General features: G+C 44.8%; 1 protein-coding gene across 4 annotated transcripts in view; it reads right to left on the reverse strand.

The window, feature by feature from the left end:
- Positions 1-3,659: 3,659 nt before the first annotated feature.
- LOC139539701 (tight junction protein ZO-3-like) overlaps positions 3,660-23,685 on the reverse strand; it is a 36,162-nt gene continuing 16,136 nt past the window's right edge. For 2 of the 4 annotated variants that reach the window (XM_071342889.1, XM_071342888.1), the window contains exons 2-29: positions 19,537-19,593; positions 19,108-19,232; positions 18,224-18,326; positions 17,767-18,046; positions 17,517-17,620; positions 17,128-17,317; positions 16,837-16,918; positions 15,975-16,072; positions 15,806-15,887; positions 15,606-15,718; positions 15,258-15,455; positions 15,080-15,146; positions 14,358-14,443; positions 14,060-14,162; positions 11,705-11,793; positions 10,987-11,059; positions 10,688-10,755; positions 9,080-9,140; positions 8,401-8,551; positions 8,030-8,138; positions 7,628-7,847; positions 7,199-7,401; positions 6,902-7,077; positions 6,559-6,769; positions 6,321-6,421; positions 5,508-6,035; positions 5,206-5,255; positions 3,660-5,008 (exon numbers count right to left, since the gene is read on the reverse strand). In XM_071342889.1, the coding sequence (XP_071198990.1) occupies positions 4,897-5,008; positions 5,206-5,255; positions 5,508-6,035; positions 6,321-6,421; positions 6,559-6,769; positions 6,902-7,077; positions 7,199-7,401; positions 7,628-7,847; positions 8,030-8,138; positions 8,401-8,551; positions 9,080-9,140; positions 10,688-10,755; positions 10,987-11,059; positions 11,705-11,793; positions 14,060-14,162; positions 14,358-14,443; positions 15,080-15,146; positions 15,258-15,455; positions 15,606-15,718; positions 15,806-15,887; positions 15,975-16,072; positions 16,837-16,918; positions 17,128-17,317; positions 17,517-17,620; positions 17,767-18,046; positions 18,224-18,326; positions 19,108-19,232; positions 19,537-19,584 (3,831 nt within the window). In that variant the 5' untranslated portion in view covers positions 19,585-19,593 and the 3' untranslated portion in view covers positions 3,660-4,896. Of the gene's footprint in view, positions 5,009-5,205; positions 5,256-5,507; positions 6,036-6,320; positions 6,422-6,558; positions 6,770-6,901; positions 7,078-7,198; positions 7,402-7,627; positions 7,848-8,029; positions 8,139-8,400; positions 8,552-9,079; positions 9,141-10,687; positions 10,756-10,986; positions 11,060-11,704; positions 11,794-14,059; positions 14,163-14,357; positions 14,444-15,079; positions 15,147-15,257; positions 15,456-15,605; positions 15,719-15,805; positions 15,888-15,974; positions 16,073-16,836; positions 16,919-17,127; positions 17,318-17,516; positions 17,621-17,766; positions 18,047-18,223; positions 18,327-19,107; positions 19,233-19,536; positions 19,594-20,270; positions 20,609-23,685 lie in introns of those variants that run through there. The other 2 variants (XM_071342887.1, XM_071342885.1) reach the window with 2 other exon arrangements.

Genomic DNA, 23,685 nt, shown 5'->3' on the forward strand with positions numbered 1-23,685 from the left:
ATAAAAATACTTTTTAGAATATTGGTTCCGAAATAATATCCTATTGGTGAGCCAAATGGTAAATGCAGAGGGTCTTTTACTCAGTTATAAGGAATTCTTATCACTTTACAAGGTCCCTGTAACACCTAAAGATTTTGCAATTGTTTGAGATGCCATTCCCTCAGGTGTTGCTCTGTTATTCAGGAACGTGTCAAGACCTGACCCTCAGAGCCTACCTTCTATTGACCCTGTTGACTCATCAGTAGGAAAGATTTGTTTATCTTTTGGCCCATTCAACAACAGAGCGATACGAACCTTGTTTCAGCAGGATGTTGTATCTATACCTTATGTAATGCCTTATTGGAATGGATTTATTGATAATATCTGTTGGAAAAAAGTTTGGATGTTGCCACACATACCTACTTGTTAACAAAATTAAGGAAGTTTCCTTTAAAATTATTCATAAATATTATCCTGCCAACCACTATATGAAGAAGAATATTTAAGGAAAACATCAACTCAAATTGCTCCTTTTGTAATGACCACCCAGACACAGTGTTGCATCTTTTTTGGCATTGTATTCATGTAAGAAAATTGTGGCAAGACATCAGTAGATTTATAATTGAACACATTTACGACGATTTTACACTATTGTGGAGAGATGTACTGCTTGGATTCTTTACATACGATAGAAATAAGCAGAAACATTTTTATGTATACACAAATGTAAATTTACAAACAAAAAAAACACATTTTCTTACCCTACAAAAAGAAATTGAACTGTATTTTAAGACTATTAAATACTCTAACAAAAAAGCTGTTAGAATTGTAAGTTTATGTATGTCCCTTAAGGTCCTTGTGTAATTGTAATGTGATATTGCACCCACTAGCTCGATTGTCCATTGTATATAATATATATACTTGAGTTCCCTCATGTACTTTCTGTAGTGATTTGTTGTTAATAAAATAAAAAATAAAAATGATGGACCCTTGGGCGCGTTCGAGCAGATCAATTTTGTCAAGTCCTCGACCATCGACAGAGATTCTGGCCGTGCTCGAGAGGATCAAAACCACAATGTATCATGGGTAAATTATGACTGACTGATCTGCAAATAGTAATGAGACGTTATTTTTGATGCAAGATGATTTGTAGATCAGTCAGTCAGAAGTTGCCTGCAGTCGTTTTGATGCTCTCGAACACGGCCACTGTCTATAATGACAAGCTCTTGTCTCTGCCCTAACAATGGGAGGCATTGTCCCAAACGTTGAAAGGCAGGCCACTTGGTTTTATTAAGCAGCCCAAATGGGGATATTTTGTATTCTCGGATGGACAGATTTTGACAGGAGTGAATCCTCTCGCTTTGCCTCTTCCTATCTGCTGCAGTTGACTGCAAGCTTCTGCAGTTGCTCTTCATCAACTTCATCCTGCAGCCAGTGCCTGCATTCTGAGAGGCTCTATTGTCAACCAATCATTCGGATGTTTTTGTTTGAAACACGCAAACATGACCAAAGGCATGTCTGAAACAGGAACCAACTTCGCTGTGATTCATGTATACAGCTCTCTCACCAATTGATATGCTATATTTACACAGGCAGCGCAATTCTGATAAAAAAATCACAAATTGGTCTTTTGACCCATCAGATCAGCTCGGAAAAAGAACTGATGTGAAAAGAGCTGATGTGAATGGTCAAAAGACCAATTAGTGGAAACAATGTAGCCTACAAAGTATTCAGACCCCTTGACTTTTTCCCCATTTTGTTACATTACAGCCGTATTCTAAAATGAATTAACTAAAACAATCTTCTCAGCAATCTACACACAATACCCCATAATGACAAAGCGAAAACAGTTTTTTTGAATTTTTTTCACATTTATAAATACAAAAAAACTGAAATACCTTATTTACGTAAGTATTCAGACCCTTTGCTATGAGACTCGAAATTGACAGGCAAAATGAGAATACAAAATCCAGAAAATCACATTGTAGGATTTTTAATGAATTTATTAGCAAATTATGGTGGAAAATAAGTATTTGGTCAATAACAAAAGTTTATCTCAATACTTTGTTATATACCCTTTGTTGGCAATGACAGAGGTCAAACGTTTTCTGTAAGTCTGCACAATTGGTGGCTGACTAAATACTTTTTTGCCCCACTGTATATACATCATTGGTTTAAACCAGGGCTCTCCAACCCTGTTCCTGGACAGCTACCATCCTGTACCCTAATCTAGCACACTTGATTCTAGTAATTAGCTAGTTAGCTAGCTAGTTGATAAGCTGAACCAGGTTAGTTTACAACTGGGTGGCTGTTTTGAAGTCATTTTGGTACTCCCCCACCGTTGTACAAAATATTTTGGAAGCTATAGAAATGCATTTATGTGTATAATTTTTTGGGGAAAAGTACTAATGTTACTGTCCCCACTACAACAAAAAATACTTAGATACATGTCATTTTGTCCTTTAATTTAATTGAAATACTGTAGAATTCCATTAATTCCTATGGGGGTCTGCTTCCCAATGTGTGCGACCGGTTTGGCCAATACGTAGCATCAGCAATCCAGGGTTTATGCTGCATTCGTAACCAAGTGGGAGGTGGGAATTTACCAGTTGTGACGTTGTTAATACCAATTGGATGCATTCAAGTGCTTTGAACTTGAGAAATCAGATTTTACCCTTTAACTCAGTCAAGCAGTAAAATCAGATTTTTTAAAAACCCCATAAAACTACACTTTATTCAACAGCACAGACTGTGAAGAGAGGCTATTATTTTGCTGTATTATTGATTTTGTTTTGTAGATATGTTATGGTAGAGTAGTGTGTAATACTGTGTTGTGTTATGTATTGTATGTAACTGTGATTGGACCCCAGGAAGAGTAGCTGATTTCTTGGAAGCAGCTAATGGGGATCCGGATTAAAATACAAATACAAAGATTGGCTAATGGCCAACAAGCTGCGTAAACCATAAACTAAATTCCCACTTGGTTATGAACGCAGCATTATATAAATCATTGGTCTAAAACGCAACCATAGGCAGCCCAATTCTGATCCTTTTTTCACTAATTGGTCTTTTGACCAATCAGATCAGCTCTGAAAAAGATGTGATGTGGAAAAAAATCTGATGAAATTGGTCAAAAGACTAATTATTGGAAAAAATATATAAGAATTGGGCCCAACTGTGTAGACAGCCGTAGGCTAAAAAAACAGCCATGCACAACATTAACATTAATGGGAGGTGTCAGTTAATACCATCTATGGATACTTGACAGGAATTATGAACATGTGCAAAAAAATGCTAATTTCAGTGAGATGACTTGAATAGGATTTGTGCCACGAATACTAAACGCTAGCATGTTAAAACAGTGCCAGGGAAACTAAACAAAAGCATGGATTGCTGTCATACCTTGTCCATAGACTGCTTACAGGTTTAAAAAGACAAATGATTAAATGACAGATTGGTTAAACTATCCCTTGAATATAATATGTGCTCAGGCTGCCATTGTCATCATGCATCACAGCTAAACTGAGTTTCATTCATCCATTATACAGAAACATGTTGGATTATTCAACCAAGATATTTGTAACACAGGGATGTTACATTACAAATAGTTATGGGTGGACAAGGTGAGGATTTTCTATTCTGTTCTAGAATGAACTGAAAAACAATGACAAGGGCAGATATTCATTGCCATATCTGTAATCTTTAATGAACAAAATCTTTACAAAATCAGTCATTTTAACAGACAAATGAAGCAGGATAGAAAATTGAGCTTCATTATATCCATTGTTCTGTGAATGTCCATAATTGTTTTTGGAGCATTTCCCATTAAAGCTAGAATCCTTAGTTGCGACATCCATATTTGGACTTATAAATGAACGATGTACACCCATTGATTCTTCAATATTATAAATTGTGTGGATCGAGCCATGAGTGCTGATTGGCTCACAGCTGTGGTATATCAGACAGTATACCATGGGTATGACAAAACATTTTTTACTGCTCTAATTACATTGTTAACCAGTTTATAATAGCAAGAAGGCACCTCAGCGGTTTGTGATATATGGCCAATATACCACGGCTAAGGGCTGTATCCAGGCACATCGCATTGCGCACAAGAACAACCCTTAGCCGTGTTCAATTGGCCATATATCACATACCCCATCAGAACCCAAAATATAAGCTTGTTATACTCTATGGTTTGTAGACAAAGTAAATCTAAAACACTGAAAAGCCTCAATATGGTTAACTATATATATAATTTTAGATAATCAATGGTCAGTCCTTGCATACATAGCACTCGTTTTGACCAAAGGTGGGGTGACCGCTGTTATTGTTTCAATTTAGGATTCCAGCTTTAAAATGTTTTTTTGTTCAAATGACATCCTTGACAGCAAAGTTGTTGGTAACGACTCCATAGTTTTGATTTTAAAAATTGCATTTATTTAAAAAAAAAGTACACACAATTCAGTTCAGTCTTACCGCAAATTGTAGAAATACAAAAACCCTGAGTTTTTTTATTAGAATTTCCAGTGAAATTAAACATCTTCCTCTCTTGGAATTAAGCATAAAGAAAGGTGAGAGCTCTGGTCTGCGGAAGCCATTGCCTAAATTCCCATGTCTGAAGGCAGCCCTAGCATTGGCCCTCCAACTTACCTCTCCAAAGAAGATGTTAGTCCAACAGAGGGACAAAAAAAAACAAGTGATCCTTGAAGGTTGAAGTTGAGAGCATTTCACATCTCCCATTTAAGAGGCTATTGCCTCGTTTGTGCAGGCGACTGCCGAATGACTGAACTTTATCATAAATATCGACTGATTAGGATTTGCAGATCAGTAAGTCACATCACGGATTTGATGCTCTCGAACACGGCCGTTGTCTGTGCTCTCTAGAGTTATAGTTCTGGAATGGTGTGCTCTAATCTAAAGTTCTGTAGCTGGACCCCACTCGATGTCATCAGCCTCTTCATTGTCAGAGCTGTCACTGCCTTGGATCCGAGTGCGTCTCGTTTGGACAGCCTGGTGGTGAGCCAACCTATCAGGAGATAGAGAGAGGGCATTACTAACTGTCAGTTCAGTCTTACTCAACTTGGATAGAATAATTTGGACTAGGACTGGAGTAGTTGCTCAATTGCTAAGGTTGGTTTATAGATAGGCATTTTGATGACCATGCAATTAAACAAACATTGTCACACAGATTAATATGATCAGATATTGGTCTACTTCACTAACACAATGAACGATGGAGATGCTTTCCTCTCCTGAGATTCTGCCATACGGGTCTGAAAGAGTGAAAGAGGTCACGGGTCAAAATCACTGGAGACCAAGTTAACAGAGGATTTGAGCCTTTGGAAGGAAACTACAAGTTAACAGAGGATTTGAGCCTTTGGAAGGAAACTACAAGTTAACAGAGGATTTGAGCCTTTGGAAGGAAACTACAAGTTAACAGAGGATTTGAGCCTTTGGAAGGAAACTACAAGTTAAGAGGATCTGTAAGAGTTTGTGCTATGCTGGACTGACAGCCCCACCAGTACCTGTTGAAGTTTCTTCTCTATGACTGACAGTGTGACAGCTGGGGGGCTCTCTGGCAGCAGTTCAGCCGACGGGGGCTCAGGCACAGAGACAGAGACAGAGACTCTGGGGTCAGGGGCTATGAAGTCAGGGGGTGTGTCCGAGGGGGTGGTTGGGACAGCCTGGTCAATGGCCCTGAAGTCCGAATCTGAGAAGCTATGATAGGGTCGGGTGTCATCAGCAACGTCAACGTGAGGAGGGCTGTCAGATGGACGACGGGTCGATCTGGGCTCAGACACATGCATCAGGGGTGGAACCTCTCTCAGGGACTCGGGGGAGGGGCCGGGGTACTCAGAGGCAGGCTCTGAAGACCGGGCTAGAGCGGTGAGCCTTGACATCCGGGGCTGATTGCTGGGATCAAATGGTTCCTCCAGGTCCTCATTGTCAGTGTAGACCTCTCCGTCTGTGTCCTCTAGTTCGCTGGCAGCACTCAGGTAGTCCGAGTGGGTCCGGTCCAATGCATCCAGGTCCTCCTCTCCGCATCCCTCCAACTAACACACACACACACACACACACACACACACACACACACACACACACACACACACACACACACACACACACACACACACACACACACACACACACACACACACACACACACACACACACACACACACACACACACACACACACACACACACACACACACACACACACACACACACACACACACACACACACACACACTTACTTATTTTTGACTTTATTCCACCAGGTAATTTGGTGAGAGCAAATTCCCAGTTTTACTGTGAGCTGGTATCTGTCTGTGTTACCATGACTTCTGAGTCCCAGACAGGTTTGGCCTGCTGGTGTCTGATCTTGTCTTTCAGAGTCTCATACCACACATTACAGCTGGGCTGGAGATCAATACGAGCTGGGAACAATGGGACAGTTTTTGATAAAACCACTTGGGACATGTGTTTTTTATTTATAATTTTTTTTACAGATAAACCATTTAAGAGCAAAAACAACATGTATGTGTTTTGATAACACAGGTGTGTGTGTGTTAACCTGTGAACAGATGGCTGCAGTGCTTCCTCATCTTGAGGGCCTGTGCGTAGAGGCGTCTGGAGCTCTTGTTGGAGTTGGGGCACATCCTCTGCCTCATGACCTTGACGTCCTTCCTGCTGTGTGGGTCCAGGAACAGCACCATGGGGTGGTACTGGATGTAGTTCAGACGCTCCACTGCAGTAGGAGTAATGTCCAGCAGAGGGTGCTTGTTCTGGAAACAGAGTGAAGAAACACACAGGGCATTTTTCTTCAATTCTGGTACTGGAGTCAAACAAGCATACAGCAGTTGTACGTCTGCTCTGTCTCACACCAAAACAGATCAAGTCCCAGTTTGTTTCATCACCTTCTCTGCAATCCTTCGTACTGTGTCCAGCTTGATGACCGTGGAAGTAGTGTCTGTGCCACTACTATGAGGAGCCATCTCTGCCACCTCATATTCATCAGGCATCTCTCTGGCCAGCTTCTCCATGGCCACATCGTTCAGAGGACCCATGATGACGATTGGCCGTTTGAAATTAGCTGGAGAGCCACATGGGTCAAAAGGTGTACATGTGTTGATTCAAAATACAAAAAGTACACAAACGTTCAAAGTGTTTGACTATTATGTGAACTATTATGCAATATATAAAACTGTCCCTACCTTTTCTGAGCAGAACTCTCTCGTATGCTGGGAATTTGCCCTGGATGGTAAGCTGGAGCAGGTCATCATGAGTCCTGCGGACGTTCTTCTTGGCCCCTCTGAGCCCCCGTAGTTTCCAGAACTCTGCCCTGGGTCCTGAGACCTGGCGATCCCCTTCTCCACTGGCCCTCTGAGCCTGCTCAATTCTGGCCAGAGTCTCGGCCCTGAGAGAGACGGAGAGGAAATACCATGGAAAATATGTTGTAATAGAATTATTGTGGAATAAAAGCAACCCCAATGACAGTATCTTTAAGTGTACACATTGGAAATAAGTGCAGTACGTTGCTCTCAGGTGTCATGCTCTGTAACCATATGTATTTTCATACATCCAAATCCAACCAACCAATGAAGGAATAAACCAAACAACCAATCATTCTAGTCTCAACTCACCTGACCTGGTTGGGGATGGTGCCCTTGTCCAGCTCATGCAGGTCGTTGCCCATGCGTATAGCCAGCCACTTTCCCAGCTTGCCCCTGTGCATGGTGTCCACCACCCTGAACACCTCTCCCCTGGTGAAAGCTAGGCCGATGTTGCCCTCCACCTCGTTGTCATAGTGGGTCCGGACGTAGAACGAGTCCCCCAGGTTGGACTTCAGGATCTTCTTGTAAACTGACGAGAGGAAGAATAACTCAGTCATTTAGGAATAACTTAATCATTTGTATGTACCTTATTACTGGGGTAGATTTATTACCAAAGTAATTATATAGAAAATGTCACACTGACAAGTCCTCTGAAATCAACTACAATTCTTCCACCCCTGCACCTGCTTCAGTCTCTGAGGTAATACTCACTGTCCATCTTGTTCTGAGTACGGATGTCGACCGGCTCCCCTCTCTTGATGTTGATCAGGAACATTGCAGCTTCCTCACGGTTGAAATAACCAAAGTCCACCCCATTCACCTACAACAAGACCATAGCCCATAAGTGGTGAAAGACGTGTTGCATATACTGTCCTGTAGATACTGTAGATCAGCACTTCAGTGGTCACCAACACTTGTCCCAGAGAGCTACAGTGTGTGCAGGCTTTTACTTTAGCACAGCATAACATTTTTATTAAACAATCAAGATCTTAGTTGAATCAGCTGTGTTCGTGCTGGGCTAGAACAAAAACCTACACACCCTGTCCCGGTGGTAACCACTGCTGTGATCAGTGGGTCTTCACCTGCATGATCTGGTCCCCCTCCTTCATGCCCTGCTCCTGAGCGGGGCTGTTGTGCTGAACCCCATCCACAAAGATCCCCACATCATTGCCTCCCACCAGTCTCAGGCCAACGCTCCCCTCCTTCACAAACGACACTGTGTTCAGATCTGAGCTGTATCAACCGAGAGTAAACACAGTTTTGAAAAAAGGAGTCACATCAAAATGAGAATTTATGAAAAGGAGCATTGTCCAGTCTTAAATGCTACAGACTATAGCAGGGTATCCCTACTGGCAGCAAAACAAAAACAAAGTTGTTTGTTTGTTATTGTTGGACATAAAAGACTAAAAACACCAGCAAATCAGCTCCAACTAATTTAATTTTGGAAATCTGTACCAAAGTATTCCCACGCATAATAAAGAAATGCGATTGAATACAAATGTAAGCAAGGTTAAAAAGTATTATTTTAGTCAAATATTATCTGTTTCGGCTAGCATGCAAGTAGATACCCATAGACTTCCAGTCATTGCGTTAATGCTAGTTAGCATTGACTTGAAAAACTACCACTTTATACCTTTATACTGGACACACAGACACAAAAATGGTATCCACGAGTTCATCTGACTGGGGAAGTAGATAAAAGGGCCTCATCGCCAGTATGCCTTTAATGTAGGCTATATGGGTATAAATAAAACAACTCACCCCAAGCTAGGTGTAGGAATGGAGTCTGGGGGTAGGGAGTAGAGGGGTTCCTCTGTCTTGGCTGAAATGGAAATAACAGTTAAGACCTTCCATCCAGAGTTACTAATAAACTCAGCAAAAAAAGACATGTCCTCTCACTGTCAACTGCGTTAATTTTCAGCAAACTTAAAATAAATATTCATATTATATTCATATTTGTATGAACATAAGATTCAACAACTGAGACATAAACTGAACAAGTTTCACATACATGTGACTAACATAAATGGAATAATGTGTCCCTGAACAAAGGGGGGGTCAAAATCAAAAGTAACAGTCAGTATCTGGTGTGGCCACCAGCTGCATTAAGCACTGCAGTGCATCTCCTCCTCATGGACTGCACCGGATTTGCCAGTTCTTGCTCTGAGATGTTACCCCACTCTTCCACCAAGGCACCTGCAAGTTCCCGGACATTTCTGGGGGGGAATGGCCCTAGCCCTCACCCTCCGATCCAACAGAACCCAGACGTGCTCAATGGGATTGAGATCCGGGCTATTCGCTGGCCATGGCAGAACACTGACATTCCTGTCTTGCAGGAAATCACGCACAGAACGAGCAGTATGGCTGGTGGCATTGTCATGCTGGAGGGTCATGTCAGGATGAGCCTGCAGGAAGGGTACCACACGAGGGAGGATGTCTTCCCTGTAACGCACAGCGTTGAGATTGCCTGCAATGACAACAAGCTCAGTCCGATGATGCTGTGACACACCGCCCCAGAACGTGACGGACCCTCCACCTCCAAAATCGAACCCGCTCCAGAGTACAGGCCTCAGTGTAACGCTCATTCCTTTGACGATAAATGCGATTCCGACCATCACCCCTGGTGAGACAGAAGACCGCAACTCGTCAGTGAAGAGCATTTCTTGCCTGACCTGTCTGGTCCAGTGACGGTGGGTTTGTTGCCGGTGATGTCTGGTGAGGACCTGCCTTACAACAGGCCTACAAGCCCTCAGTCCAGCCTCTCTCAGCCTATTGCGGACAGTCAGAGCACTGATAGAGGGATTGTGCGTTCCTGGTGTGTTCCTGGTGTAACTCGGGCAGTTGTTGTTGCCATCCTGTACCTGTCCCACAGGTGTGATGCTCGGATTTACCGATCCTGTGCAGGTGTTGTTACACGTGGTCTGCCACTGCAAGGATGATCAGCTGTCCGTTCGGTCTCCCTGTAGCGCTCTTACGCGTCTCACAGTACGGACATTGCAATTTCTTGCCCTGGCCACATCTGCAGTCTTCATGCCTCCTTGCAGCATGCCTAAGACACATTCACACAGATGAGCAGGGCCCCTGGGCATCTTTCTTTTGGTGTTTTTCAGAGTCAGTAGAAAGGCCTCTTTAGTGTCCTAGGTTTTCATAACTGTGACCTTAATTTCCTTAACGACCGTTCCACAGGTGCATGTTCATTAATTGTTTATGGTTCATTGAACAAGCATGGGAAACCGTGTTTAAACCCTTTACAATGAAGATCTGTGAAGTTATTTGAATTATCTTTTAAAGACAGGGTCCTGAAAAAGGGACGTTTCTTTTTTTGCTGAGTTTACATTATAAAGAGGACATTGGAGAGCTGATACTTACAGTAGACTGGAGGGTTGCTCTTCATTGATATCCCAGTGCGGACATTGCCATTGGCTCTGTGTGGAATACTACAAGAGATGCATTACCATTCACTCACATTTCCACAATAACACTTCTACAGTGAGTTAGAGGTCAGAGAAGGTGGAAGTGAGCACACACTTGTGATCAGATTGACTTGAATAGTGACGGTGACTTTTGTCACAGAGGAGCATTCTTTTTTTTATGGTGGTTAATAAAAACTGTTCTTTACCTGGTTGTCTATAGTGGTTTCTAGAAGATACTGTAAACTAGAGTTTTACCTGTGGTTGCTCTCCACATCTGTACTCCCAGACCTCCTAGGGGGTGAGGGTGTACGGTCCGAATCAGATGAACCTTAACAGGGCAAACAGAGGATCAGGATACATATCTGGCCTTAATGGCCATGTACTCTTATAATCTCCACCCGGCAGAGCCAAAAGAGGACTGACCACCCCTCAGAGCCTGGTTCCTCTAGGTTTCTGTCTTTCTATGGTGCTTTTCCTAACCACCATGCTTCTACATCTGCATTGCTTGCTGTTTTAGGCTGAGTTTCTGTATCACATATTGTGACATCTAATGATGTGAAAGGGCTTTATAAATACATTTGATTGAAATTTGACATCGTGCCTTCAGATAGTATTCATAACCCTTGACTTATTCTACACACAATACTCCATTATGACAAAGTGAAAACATGTTTTTATAATTTCACATTTATTGAACATGAAATACAGATATCTAATTTACATAAGTATTCACACCTCTGTTAATACTTTGTCGAAGCACATTTGTCATTATGAGGTACTGTGTTAGAGATGGGTGTGAGGAAAACAAATCTAATCAATCAATGAATTTAGATTTTAACACAACAAAATGTAGAATAAGTTAAGGGGTATGAATTCTTTCTGAAGGCACTGTACATGTTCAGACCTTAGGATTTCCAACCCCAAAATTCCATCTTCTTAGACAGTGCTCATCTTTCACAGGAGGGACACTGACCTGAGACTGGACTGGAGGGGGTCATGCCTTGTCGAGGGGGGTCCTGTCTCACTACTGGAGCTGGAGAAGACTTCATCTCAGGCAGAGATCTGGGAGAGAGAGAGAGCAATCACACTCAATATAATGCCCTTACTGTGTCAACTACTTGAGGCCCCGAGCTGACAAGGTAAAAATCTGTCGTTCTGCACCTGAACAAGGCAGTTAACCCACTGTTCCTAGGTAGGCCGTCATTGTAAATAAGAATTTGTTCTTAACCGACTTGCCTAGTTAAATAAAAGGTTACATTTAAAAAATAAAATATTCAGGGGTAGGCAACTAGATTCAGCCGTGGGATGATTTTTGTTCAAGCGAATGGTCGGGGAGCCGGATTTTTATTTTATTTTTTAAATGTACCCAGCAAATTAACACGTTTTTTATTTATTTAACTAGGAAAGTCAGTTAAGAACAAATTCTTATTTTCAATGACAGCCTAGGAACAGTGGGTTAACTGCCTTGTTCTGGGGCAGAGCGACAGTTTACCATGTCCGCTCAGGGATTCGATCTTGCGACCTTTCGGTTACTAGTCCAACGCTCTAACCATTAAGCTATGTAAGACCAAAAAGAGCTTGTTTTTGAAAATATGTCATACTCTAATTACATTTAGACATGATCACATTTAACCAAATTCTTGTCAATTTATTTGACTAATAACGTGCACAAAAAAACTCTGACAGTTTTGGCCTGTTGCTGACCTCTGCCTTCAGAAAAAAATCATACTCCTTGACTTATTCCACATTTTGTTGCATTACAGCCGGAATTAAAAATGGATTAATTAGAGCTCTCAATATTTACCCATGTATTTTTTTCAAAATTCTTCAAGCTCTGTCAAATTGGATGATCATTGCTAGACAACCATTTTCAAGTCTTGCCATAGATTTTCACACAGATTTAATTCAAAAATGTAACTCCGCCCGTAGATTTTGGCCTTGTGTTTTAGGTTATTGTCCTGATGAAAGGTGAAATCATCTCCCAGTGTCTTTTTTCCTGAAAATCTCCCCAGTCCTTAACGATTACAAGAATACCCATAACATGATGCCGCCACCACTATGCTTGAAAATGTGGAGAGTGGAACAGTAGTGTGTTATGTTTGGGGCAAATCAAATACAACTCTGTATTCAGGACAAATAGTGAATTGCTTTGCCATATTTTTTGCAGTATTACTTTAGTGCTTTGTTGCAAACAGGATGCATGTTTTAGAATATCTTTATTCTGTACAGGCTTCCTTCTTTTCACTCTGTCAATTAGGTTAGTATTGTGGACTAACTACAATGTCGTTGGTCCATCCTCAGTTCTTTTATCACAGTCATTAAACTCTAACTGTTTTATAGTCACCATTGGCCTCATGGTAAAATCCCTGAGCGGTTTTCTTCCTCTCCGGCAACTGAGTTAGGAAGGACGCCTGCATCTTTTGTAGTCACTGGGTGTATTGATACAGCATCCAAAGTGTAATTAATAACTTCACCATGCTCAAAAGGGATATTCAATATCTGCCAATAGTTGCCCTAATTGGCAAGGCATTGAAAAATCTCCCTTTATTTTATTTAACCAGGTAGGCTAGTTGAGAACAAGTTCTCATTTACAACTGCGATCTGGCCATGATAAAGCAAAGCAGTTTGACACATAGAACAGAGCTACACATGGAATAAACAAACATACAGTCAATAGTATAGTAGGAAAAGTCTATATACAGTGTGTGCAAATGAGGTAGGATAAGGAAGGCAATAAATAGGCCATGGTGGCGAAGTAATTACAATATAGCAATTAAACACTGGAATGGTAGATGTGCAGAAGATGAATGTGCAAGTAGAGATACTGGGGTCTTCCCTGGTCTTTGTGTTTGAATCTGTGTTTGAATTTCACTGCTAGTCCGAGGTGACGCAGTCATTCAAAAACTGTTAGTTAAACGCTATTATTGGAAACAAAGTGAGTCCATGCAACTTATGTGACTTGTTAAGCACATTTAAACGCCTGAACTTATTTAGGCTTGCCATAACAAAAGGGGTTGAATACTTAGACTCAAGACATGTCAGGCCAGTGACAAAAAAATCTTATTTTAATCCATTTCAAATTCAGGTTGTAACACAACACAACAAAATGTGGAAAATGTCAAGGGGTATGAATACTTTGATGGCATTTGTCAGTGTTGTTTCAAGTGTTCACCCAGTTCCTTGTATAAGTAGACTAACCAGTCTAGCATCCTGGCTTTATCTTCAGAGAATCTAGTGCACTGAAGCAGTCAACTATTGAAACCGTTTTGACTAAACGTGTTTGTGTGCCAATGTTATAGAAGAGTTGGTGTGTGTCTGTCAGCCTGACCTGTATCTGTTCTTGGATACCCTGGAGCTGGAGCCTCCAATGTCTACAGACTCCAGTCGAGGGACTGACGCATAGCTTGCCTCCGACTCTGATCCTGAGCGCCCTGGGGATATGGACACACACATTTTTGCATTTAACCAGGTAGGCTAGTTGAGAACATGTTCTCATTTACAACTGCGACCTGGCCAAGATAAAGCAAAGCAGTTCCACACATACAACACATAGCTAAACAAACAAACAAACCACACATGAGCAATAATAATAAGTTACAAATACAGGTAAGTCAATACGCACACACCTTTAACAGGATGGCTCGTTGTGACACTGGGGGCTTTCCACTTGGTGGGCTCCACCTGGGGCAACATGGCTACCAAGGGAGTGGCTCTGGAAGAGAAGAGGGAGGTTGGAGTGAGGGAGGAAGACAACAGAACTCAGTTACGTGTGGAAAGGGGGACCCGTGGCTAAAATAGATAATGATGAGGATGAGAAGAGTGATATATTCACCTTAGGGCCTCTGGGGGAGCTGTCTCACATGGCTAATCACGTCATGAGCATATGGACAATTTAGCATCATTGTTGCGTTAAATTCGAAAAGAGTACCTCAGTCTGTTATTCATGCCATGAATGCTAACCCATCCATGTACCATTTCAAATGCATTTTAAGATTAAGTCAGGTAAGAGGCAATCTGTTGCTTTGATCATACTGCTGATTGCTTTTTGACCAGATTCAACCACATGTACAGTAGAGACGTGCTCAGTGGAAGTCGCTTTTATTTTATTGTTAAACAGAACCTCACAGTAGGCACAAGAACAACATGTATTATGGGGTACAACGTAATCGTCAATCAAGGCCGACAGACCAAAAATAAAATAATTCATGAAAACTTAACAGTATATTAATAATAGCACAAGAGTGGAAGGAGGAGGTGGGTGGCATGCATCGGCTGCCCAGTGCCCCAGTCCGGGGGCTCCTGCTGGGACTTGGGGGGGTAGGATGGTAGGGGTGGGCCTCATCGGTACCTGTATCTGCTCCGGGAGTCCTGGCTGTGGGCGGGCCCAGAGCTGCTGTCTGACTCAGATTCAGAGTCTGGTGAGAGAACAGGGGTAATGCTCTAATTATGTGGCCGTTTCTACCTCGTTTCAATGCACTTACAATGTTCTGTCAAGGTGTTCCTGTTGTGGAACTTGAGGTACTGACCTGGGAGTGGGGCTTTGACAGGAGAGGAGACCCGTCGAGGAGGATCCTGACGAATGGTGATGGGGGAGGCTCTCAGTGTCCTAGGGTGGGGCAGGTTAGGGAGCACTCTGTATCTGGAGTGGTCCTCTGTGACTCGGGAACTCTCTCCTCTTCTGGGGGGTGGGGAGGCACTGTGGTCCGAGTCCGACTCTGACACCACTACACAGACAGACAGAGAGTGAAGGAGAGCAAGAGACAGTGAAAGAGGAGAGATAGACAGTGAAGGAGAGTGAGGGAGAGAACATGTTATTATCATGATCCACTCAGTGTCATTTGATGAGATTTCCCTATAGCCCGTGTGGTGTTTACCTTTGCGAGGTCTCAAGGTAGAGGAGGAGGGACGGGAGGAACGTGGGGCGACCCAGTCAAAGACGGCAGGTGAGGCTTTGGGGTTGGGGAGGGTGGACAGCCCTGAAAGAGTTCTACAGCAAGAGAGAAACACCCTCCAATGAAACACACTAAGACAGATAATATCAAACCAAATGTGTCTAATTTGAGGTTGAACCCACCTGTATTTGTTGGCGTGGTCTGGGCTGTCCTTCCTGACAGGAGTGGGTGATGCACTACGGTCAGACTCAGACTCTGAGAGGGCTGGATTGAAATACACAGGTCAGGTCAATATGACAGGTTACGGATTACACATGAGTGGGATGGACCAATGTTTATGACTGGACTCACCTCGGTGAGAGGGGTAGGCTTTAGCAACAGGCCGGGACAGTGTCGACCGCACCGGGGACGGATCACGTGACTTAGCTACTAGAGGAGGCTCAGCTCTTCTGCAACAAGCCAGAGAGACAGAATGCCTTGTCATACATAGGTTAACAGCAGACTTGTCACTTAAAGGAAAAATCCACCCTTTAATTAACAGTGTTAAATAACACTAATATGTGAGAACAATATTTTTTTGGGTGAACAAATGTCATTTTTGGCATTATAATAAGGTTGGTAGCAACATGGAAAATCGTTGTGGAAATCTGTTGCAGTCGACTACAAAATCCACAATGCAATGCTCTCTCTATGGGCTGGCTGGCTAGGTAACTGACTACCTAGCTAGGTAGCTAGCAAGCCAACATGGCTACACAATATCAGCATGTAAAGTAACTAGTTAGTGCAGTTAGTTTAGGCGATTTCACAGCTATCAATTTAGTAGTCTTCTCGAGGTAGGAATATCGCAAAAATATGATCAATGGCTCATTCGAGAGAAGATCTCCTCCCGAGGTATGACATCAGCCAGTATTAAAATATGACATGTATGATAGACGTTTTTGCGATGTAAAACTTCCATTGTAGTGAGAGAGACTTTATCACAGTGCTACGTCATACCGGACGGATTTCTGCCGGCTTGAACGACAGTAACTCAGATACACATAAAAACATGAAATGACCCAGGTAATCGATAGAACATCACGCGGAGATGCACAAAAACAATATAACATTCAAAATGTGTGAACCGTTCCTTTAAGAAAATGTTGGATTAAGTACAGACATCTCAATAAGATCAGAATAGGTGAAATAAGCATGTTGTTTCAGGTGAGGTAACCTGCGTGTGCGTCGTTCTCTAGTTGCAGAGCGTGACACTCTGTCTCTGGGAGTGGGGATGTCTGTATCCAGGTCTGAAATGTCTGAGGACAACCGAGGAAAGACATTAAAACCACATACTGGATCAGCTAGCTGTTCAGGAGCTGCTTCTGACATCACATTTCACATCAATCACTTTTCTCCTCCCCCAGCCTCGGTTTTCCCCCTCCTTCCACCTTCCCTCCCTCCAGTCATGAGGTGCAGTGCTGATGCTACATTCTCTCCCTCACTACTTCCACCCTCTCTCCCTCACCCTCCAGTTCAGAGCTGCTGTTGCCGCGGTGGTCCTCCTCGCTGTTGGGGGCACTGTCCTGCACTTCTGGGATGCTGACCAGGAACTTGCGGTCGTCTCGCAGGACCATCATGGTCAGCTTTCCCCGGGACTTCTCCACCAGGTGCTTGGTCTCCAGAAGGGACAGGTTCTCTGTGGTCATCCCATTGATCTGAACAGGAAGTTGAAAAATTATGTGGTCACACAATGCAGAAATCTCCTTGGCTTCATACAATGACACGACAAATATTGAAAAAAAGACACTGTTAGAATACCAAAAGCATTTGGTTTATGGTCCCAGTAAAGAATCAAATCTATGTACAAACCAAATGTTTTGTGATGAAATTTCATAACAGCCTGCTTTCGCTTACCTTGAGAATGAGGTCTCCCTCCTGCAGAGTGCCCTCCTTGGCAGCCAGACCCGTCTCAGTCATGTGTTTGATGAAGATCTGGCTTCCCAACTTCAGTCCATACTCTGAAACAGGAAGGCAACATGAAATTGATATAGATGGGTGAATGCAAGGCTTGCACTATGTCAGATCTGCGATGACGTTTTGAAACCTTTTGCTACGGCGTGGTATAATAAACACGCCGCAAATTCTCTCTCCTGTTTCTCCTTACCGTCTGTGAGTTTCTTCTTCAGCAGGGTGGCTTTGATTGGCTTGTCTGGGAAGGCCTGCTGTGGGAGCCGTTTGTACCCTGAACTTAGCGGCAGGGCATGAGCGGTCCCGTTGCGGTCGAGGGCGGAGCGGTAGCGGTCAGCTTTGTGGGCCTGGTCACTACCATCGGAGTAGCGTCGGGGCCTCTGTGGGAGGTCCTGGTCCAGCAGGTTGGAGTAGGAGGCAGCACGCGAGGGTCTGGTGCTGGCGGGGAGCTGGATCTTACGAGGACGCTTCACTGTCTGAGAGAGGGAGAGTCAGTAACACAGCTGAAAATGTATTACATACATTTTTTTCTGGTGTACTGAAATCATGATCTCACATCCATAACCTGGGGTTGGAGTTGCTCACAGATCTTACGAAGATGTCAAGAATAACTCATCTAAACAGAACAGAAGATAAAGTTTGCCAGTACTCACTATGTTGGCTGTTTTGCCACATGACTTGAGGTTCTGGATGGTGAAGGTAGAGTAGACATTCTCCATTGACACTCCATTGACCATGACGATCTGATCTCTGACGCTTTTGGAAAGGGACGAGATGTAGAACAAGGTAATCAAGCACTGCTAAGGATCAAACACATGCCATTTTAAGTGTTTGTATGTGTGTGTGTTTATATACAGTGAGCTCCAAAAGTATTGGGACAGTGACAAATGTTTTGTTGTTTTGGCTCTGTACTCAGCATGGTTCACCCATCCATATTGGGGGAACCGTTTAGAAATTACAGCACTTTTTGTACATAGTGACTCCCCCCCATTTTGGGACAAATTCACTTATGTGTGTATTAAAGTTGTAAAAGGTATTTGGTCCCATATTCATAGCACGCAATGACTACATCAAGCTTGTGTGACTGCAAATTTGACCAATAAATAATGTATTGTGTCATTTTGGAGTATCTTTTAATGTAAATAAGAATATAACGTTTTCTAAACACTACATTAATGAGGATGCTATATACATTTTGGAGTCACTTGTATTGTTTTTTGTTATGGCAGTATCAGCCAATCAGCTCCTTTGTTGTTCAACGCAACGTGCCATTCCATAATGGCTACTGCTAGCTAGCATGAGGAAGAAAAGGGCCGTTTTTTCCCCTTTTCGTCCCCAATCTTGGTGTAACATTTGGGATAATGGAACAATTCAGAGTACAACGCATTTCTCATCCCTGGATTGAGGTAGGTTTTCCAAGCCATATCTCGAGATGGCTCTGCAGTGTCAGGAAGTCTGTCTGACCCTAGTGCAGCTGTAAGCAAGCAGGTTGGCTCTACTGGCTAGCCTGAAGGGTAAAGGTGTATAGGTGACTTACAATAGCCGTCCCATAGCGGGTCCGTTCCGCACCACATCTGAAACTATCACGGCTGTGTCCCCTGAGTCCGGGTTCGGCTGGTCTCTGCCTCCTGATATCGCAAAGCCAAACCCCATCTTGGAATCCTGCCATCAAGAGAGAGGGAGGGTGATAAAGGGGGGAGAGAGAGAGTGAGCACATTCCATCAGCACTGAAGTGTGTCACCTGACCTGTACCTAGAGTAACAGGGAGCAGGGCATGTCTTTGTTACACTTAATTCTGGCAGTTCGCCACTGAAACTGATAGTTTTGAAGTCCATTCTAACTAAAGTGGTTCAGTAGGCTATTTCTTTCAGTGTACCTTGATGCAAGTGAAGTACTGTACAATTTGTTTAGTTTCAGGTGACAGTATAACATCAAAACACTGACCGACCAAACAAGAGACACTTACTTTGCCGAGTGTTATAGTATGCTGCTCGAATATCGTTAATTCCTCCATCTCCGGTTCCTGAAAAACCAAATATCACACCCATTACAACATGCTAAACCAACAACAGAATACAGGCATTCTCCACTTGGCCATTAATGAACAGGAGCAACTTCAACAGAAGTCCGATAACAACATCAGAAGCAGCTGTTTCGTGTCCTTAAGCAACACTGGGCTGTGTAAGAGACAGTGAGGAGCGAGTTAACAGCAACGTGTCCTAACTGTCCCATTCCATTCTTGTCTGGCAGGTATGGGGAGGGGCCATAGGGGAAAGACTCAGCAGGCTGCACTTATGGCCTTGCTGTGACATATGACACCAGGCCATTGTTCAATGTTGTGCAATGTTACAGAAACCTGCAGGTAGAAACGTAATATAGCTGACTATATTCCTTCTGCTCCCTGCTTCTAGTCATGTAGAAAACTGTCTGTTCTACACAATGCATTTCTATATGCAACGTTTCACGTGCCTCATCCAATTGAACACACCTTTAGATACAATCTGAGGACAGTCACCAACCTACGATAGTGAATCAAATCAAATACAGTGAAATGCTTACTTACAAGCCCTTAACCAACAATGCAGTTAAGAAAAATAAGTGTTAAAGTATTGTAGCGACTCGCACAGACAGCTGTGTTCGTTCGGGGGAGGGAAAAACTTAGCCAGCTAGCTAGCTGACAAATGTGGCTAGCTAACGTACGTGAGAACGGGGGCTGAAAATGCTTCGAGGGAATCCGAAAGTGAAGGTGGAGGTAGGGGACGACTTTGGCCAAGGAGGTGCGTGTGTATGGACGTCGGAGGATCTGGCCAGGGCATCGGCGCACAGAGGCCGCTTGAGGGTGACCGCTAGATTGATGGCCGCTGAAGCGGACATGAGTGCTTCGTTGACTGTTCTTCGCGTGGACCAAAAGGGTGACGCTGCGGGACGAGGAATCTGTGGCTCAGGATGGTAACAAACATGGCAGCGCCCAGTCCCCGATCGCGTCCGTATCTGTTAAGAACCCGAAGTACTCCGGTAAGGCGGATTGGGAAGCTTTTCATGCTCAGTTTGAACTGTTAGCTCATTTTGGAGGGGGGAGGGTCGAATGAAGATAGTGGCACTGCAGTTGGCTTTGTGCCTCACGGATGATGCTCTGTCCAGTTTGATATTGATTAGCCCCGAGGACAGATGTGATTATGGGGCTTTAGTGGGAGCACTGAGGAGGCGCTATGGACAGTGTGTACAGCCCGGGCTACTGCGCTCCGAACTGAGTAATAGACGCAGGCAGCCTGGAGAGCCTCTACGGGTGCTAACTAATGACATTGAGAGCCTCTCTCGGCGGGCATATGCTCACATGCCCCCCTCCGTGCAGAGCGAGCTAGCACGGGACCAGTTCATACAGGCGCTCTCTCCTACGGAGCTGCGCATACAGACCCAGCTGGCTCATCCTGAGTCATCGCAGATAGCCTTGTGTTGATAAATCGTTTACTGGAGACAGGAGACCAAGTGGAGACATAGGACGAGGTGGATATTTGTATAATAAGGCCGTTTTATTTAAGTGTAAAGATATCAGGCAAAAACGTGCACGGCCCCTTTCTGTCTAATTCTTATGGAATCGTCGGAGAAGAGGCCCCTCTAAGCAGTACATACAGATTATATAGGCAACAAGCAAAGTAGGTTGATCTTGTCGTCTGGCCTTCCGATTGGTCGATCTGGGTCGTGGGTAGTCCTGTTCGGCCTGATGTCGACATTCCATTGGCTTTTCACACAGTTCTTTGTCCTAGTCACATCCAAAGGCATCCTGCATGTGCGTTTGTTTTCACAGGCCCTATTCATGGGGGAGGGGATGTGTGTGTGGGTCTGACAAAGTAGTGGGGATGGGTGCATGTTGTGCCAAGAATAGCTTATGTTGAGAAGTGGTTAAAACAAGTTACCAGTATCTTATACAATTTCTTACACTTGGAGATGGCTTTGGAGAGGGAGCTAGTGTGGGCTGGGGCTTCAACTGTGTTGGGGTTTTTGTTATGTCACTGTAGAGGGGTGCCCTGTTCTGCCCTGGTGGACACTGGGTCCACAGTAACCCTGGTGAGGCTAGATATTGTGCCAGGTAGGACTCCGTTTGAGCCCACAACTGTGCAGCTCCGCACAGTCACAGGTGAGCTGGCATGCATGAAAGGGAAGGGAATAATGACTGACAGTAGGGGGCAGGACTGTACCTCATCCTGTGTGGGTGGCGGCTGTTGGACTTTCTTAGTAGCACAGGCTGCCAGTTAGACCTAAAATGGGGGCACATGGAGCTTCCAGGGAGGGTCGGCAGTCACCATGCCCCCCCCCCTAATGTCACATTCACACAACCCAACAAACCCTTTACTCTAACAGTTAAAGCAGCAGAGACTCATGGCTGCTCCCCCTCCCCCACATCTGTGTGTGACTTTTCCCCAGCCCCTCTATCACCTATGGCTGTGTGTTACATTCCCCCAGCTACCTCCACGACACATCCCTCTGTGAGCCCGGGCTGCGCCCCCCCTCAGCCCAGCCCAGCTACCCCAGATGAGATGACACGGTCTGCAGTCAGGGAGATATGGGGGAGGAACTGTCGGAACGGTTGTGGCAGTTGCTGTTTGAATTCAGAGACAGCTTTGCACCAAGTGAGGAAGAGGTGGATCAGACTCATCTGGTGCAGCATGAGATCGACACAGGTGATGCTCGGCCCATCAAGATGCATCCCTGGCGTATCCCGCTGGCACACCAGGAGGCGGCAGACAAGGCTGTGTTGGAGATAGAAGGGGCAGATTTCATCGAGCCCTCACAGCTCCTGGGCGGCACCAGTCGTCATGGTTCATAAGGGGGGCAAGCTGAGGTTCTGTGCGGACTATAGGCGGCTGAATGAAGTAACCAGGAAGGACTCATGCCCCATACTACGTATCGATGAGTCGCTGGACCTGGTTAGGGGGTCCTCCTGGTTCTCCTCACCTGACCTCCGCAGTGGCTACTGGCAGGTGCCCCTCTCCCCAGAGGCCAGAGCCAAAACTGCGTTCTCCACTAACAGAGGAAACTGGCAGTTCAAGGTCCTGTGCGTCGGCCTGTGCAACGCTCCAGCTACTTTTGAGCTTTTGATGGACAGGGTGCTGGATGGCATTCCCCGACAGGAGTGTCTGGTATACCTCGACGACATCCTGGCCCATGGCAGCTTCTTCCAGTCAGCCCTGGTGGCGCTATGGCGTGTGCTGGAGAGGGTGGCTACCGCAGGCCTGAAGCTCCACCCTGAAGTGCCACTTCATGAGGAGAGTTGTCCTCCTTGGGCCACCGAGTGGGGAAGGAGGGTATCAGCATCATGGATGACAAAGTGGGGGCTGTCCAAGACTGGACCACCCCCACTGATCAGCATCAGCTGAAGAGCTTCCTGGGCCTGGCCTCGTACTACAGGAGCACAGCAGGGCTTCTCAAGGCTTTCACTTGGACAGTGGAGTGTGAGGAGGCCTTCAACACCCTCAAACGTGCACTGATCAAGGCCACTGTGCTTGCCCCCCCTGACCTCACCTTGCCATTTATCCTGGACACAGACACAAGCAATGTGGGCATGGGTGGGGTGCTGGCCCGGGTGGGGCCAGAGGGGGAGAGTGGTGGCGTACTTTTGTCAACACACGAGTGCTGCTACTGTGTCACCCGGCGGGAGCTCCTGGCTGTTGTGGCTTCCATCAAACACTTCAAGTACTACCTGGGTGGCCTGCCCTTTACTGTAAGGACTGACCACTCTGCTCTCCAGTGGCTCATGTCTTTCAAAGAGCCAGAGGGGCAGGTTGCACACTGGTTGGAGGAGCTTCAGCCATATGACTTCAGTGCAGGGCAGGGGCACGACACTCCAACGTCGACGCCATGTCCCATCGGCCCTGTACTGTAGACGGGTGCCGCCACTGTGAGCGGAGAGAGGGATGTGAGAGAGAGCTGTGTGCGGAGGAAGGGGTCTGTGCCACAGTGTGTCGGGCGAGCAGGCCTGTGCTATGAGCTGCAGACTGTCGACGTAGCTGAATGGGGGCAGAAACAGGGACGGGACACAGACCTACAGCCAGTGCTACAGTGGGTAGATGCGCAGCTGAGACCACCGTGGGAAGGTGGCAGCTCTCTCACTCGCGAC

Source organism: Salvelinus alpinus, chromosome 15 (assembly GCF_045679555.1).
Source record: "Salvelinus alpinus chromosome 15, SLU_Salpinus.1, whole genome shotgun sequence".
Taxonomy (NCBI): Eukaryota; Metazoa; Chordata; class Actinopteri; order Salmoniformes; family Salmonidae; genus Salvelinus; species Salvelinus alpinus.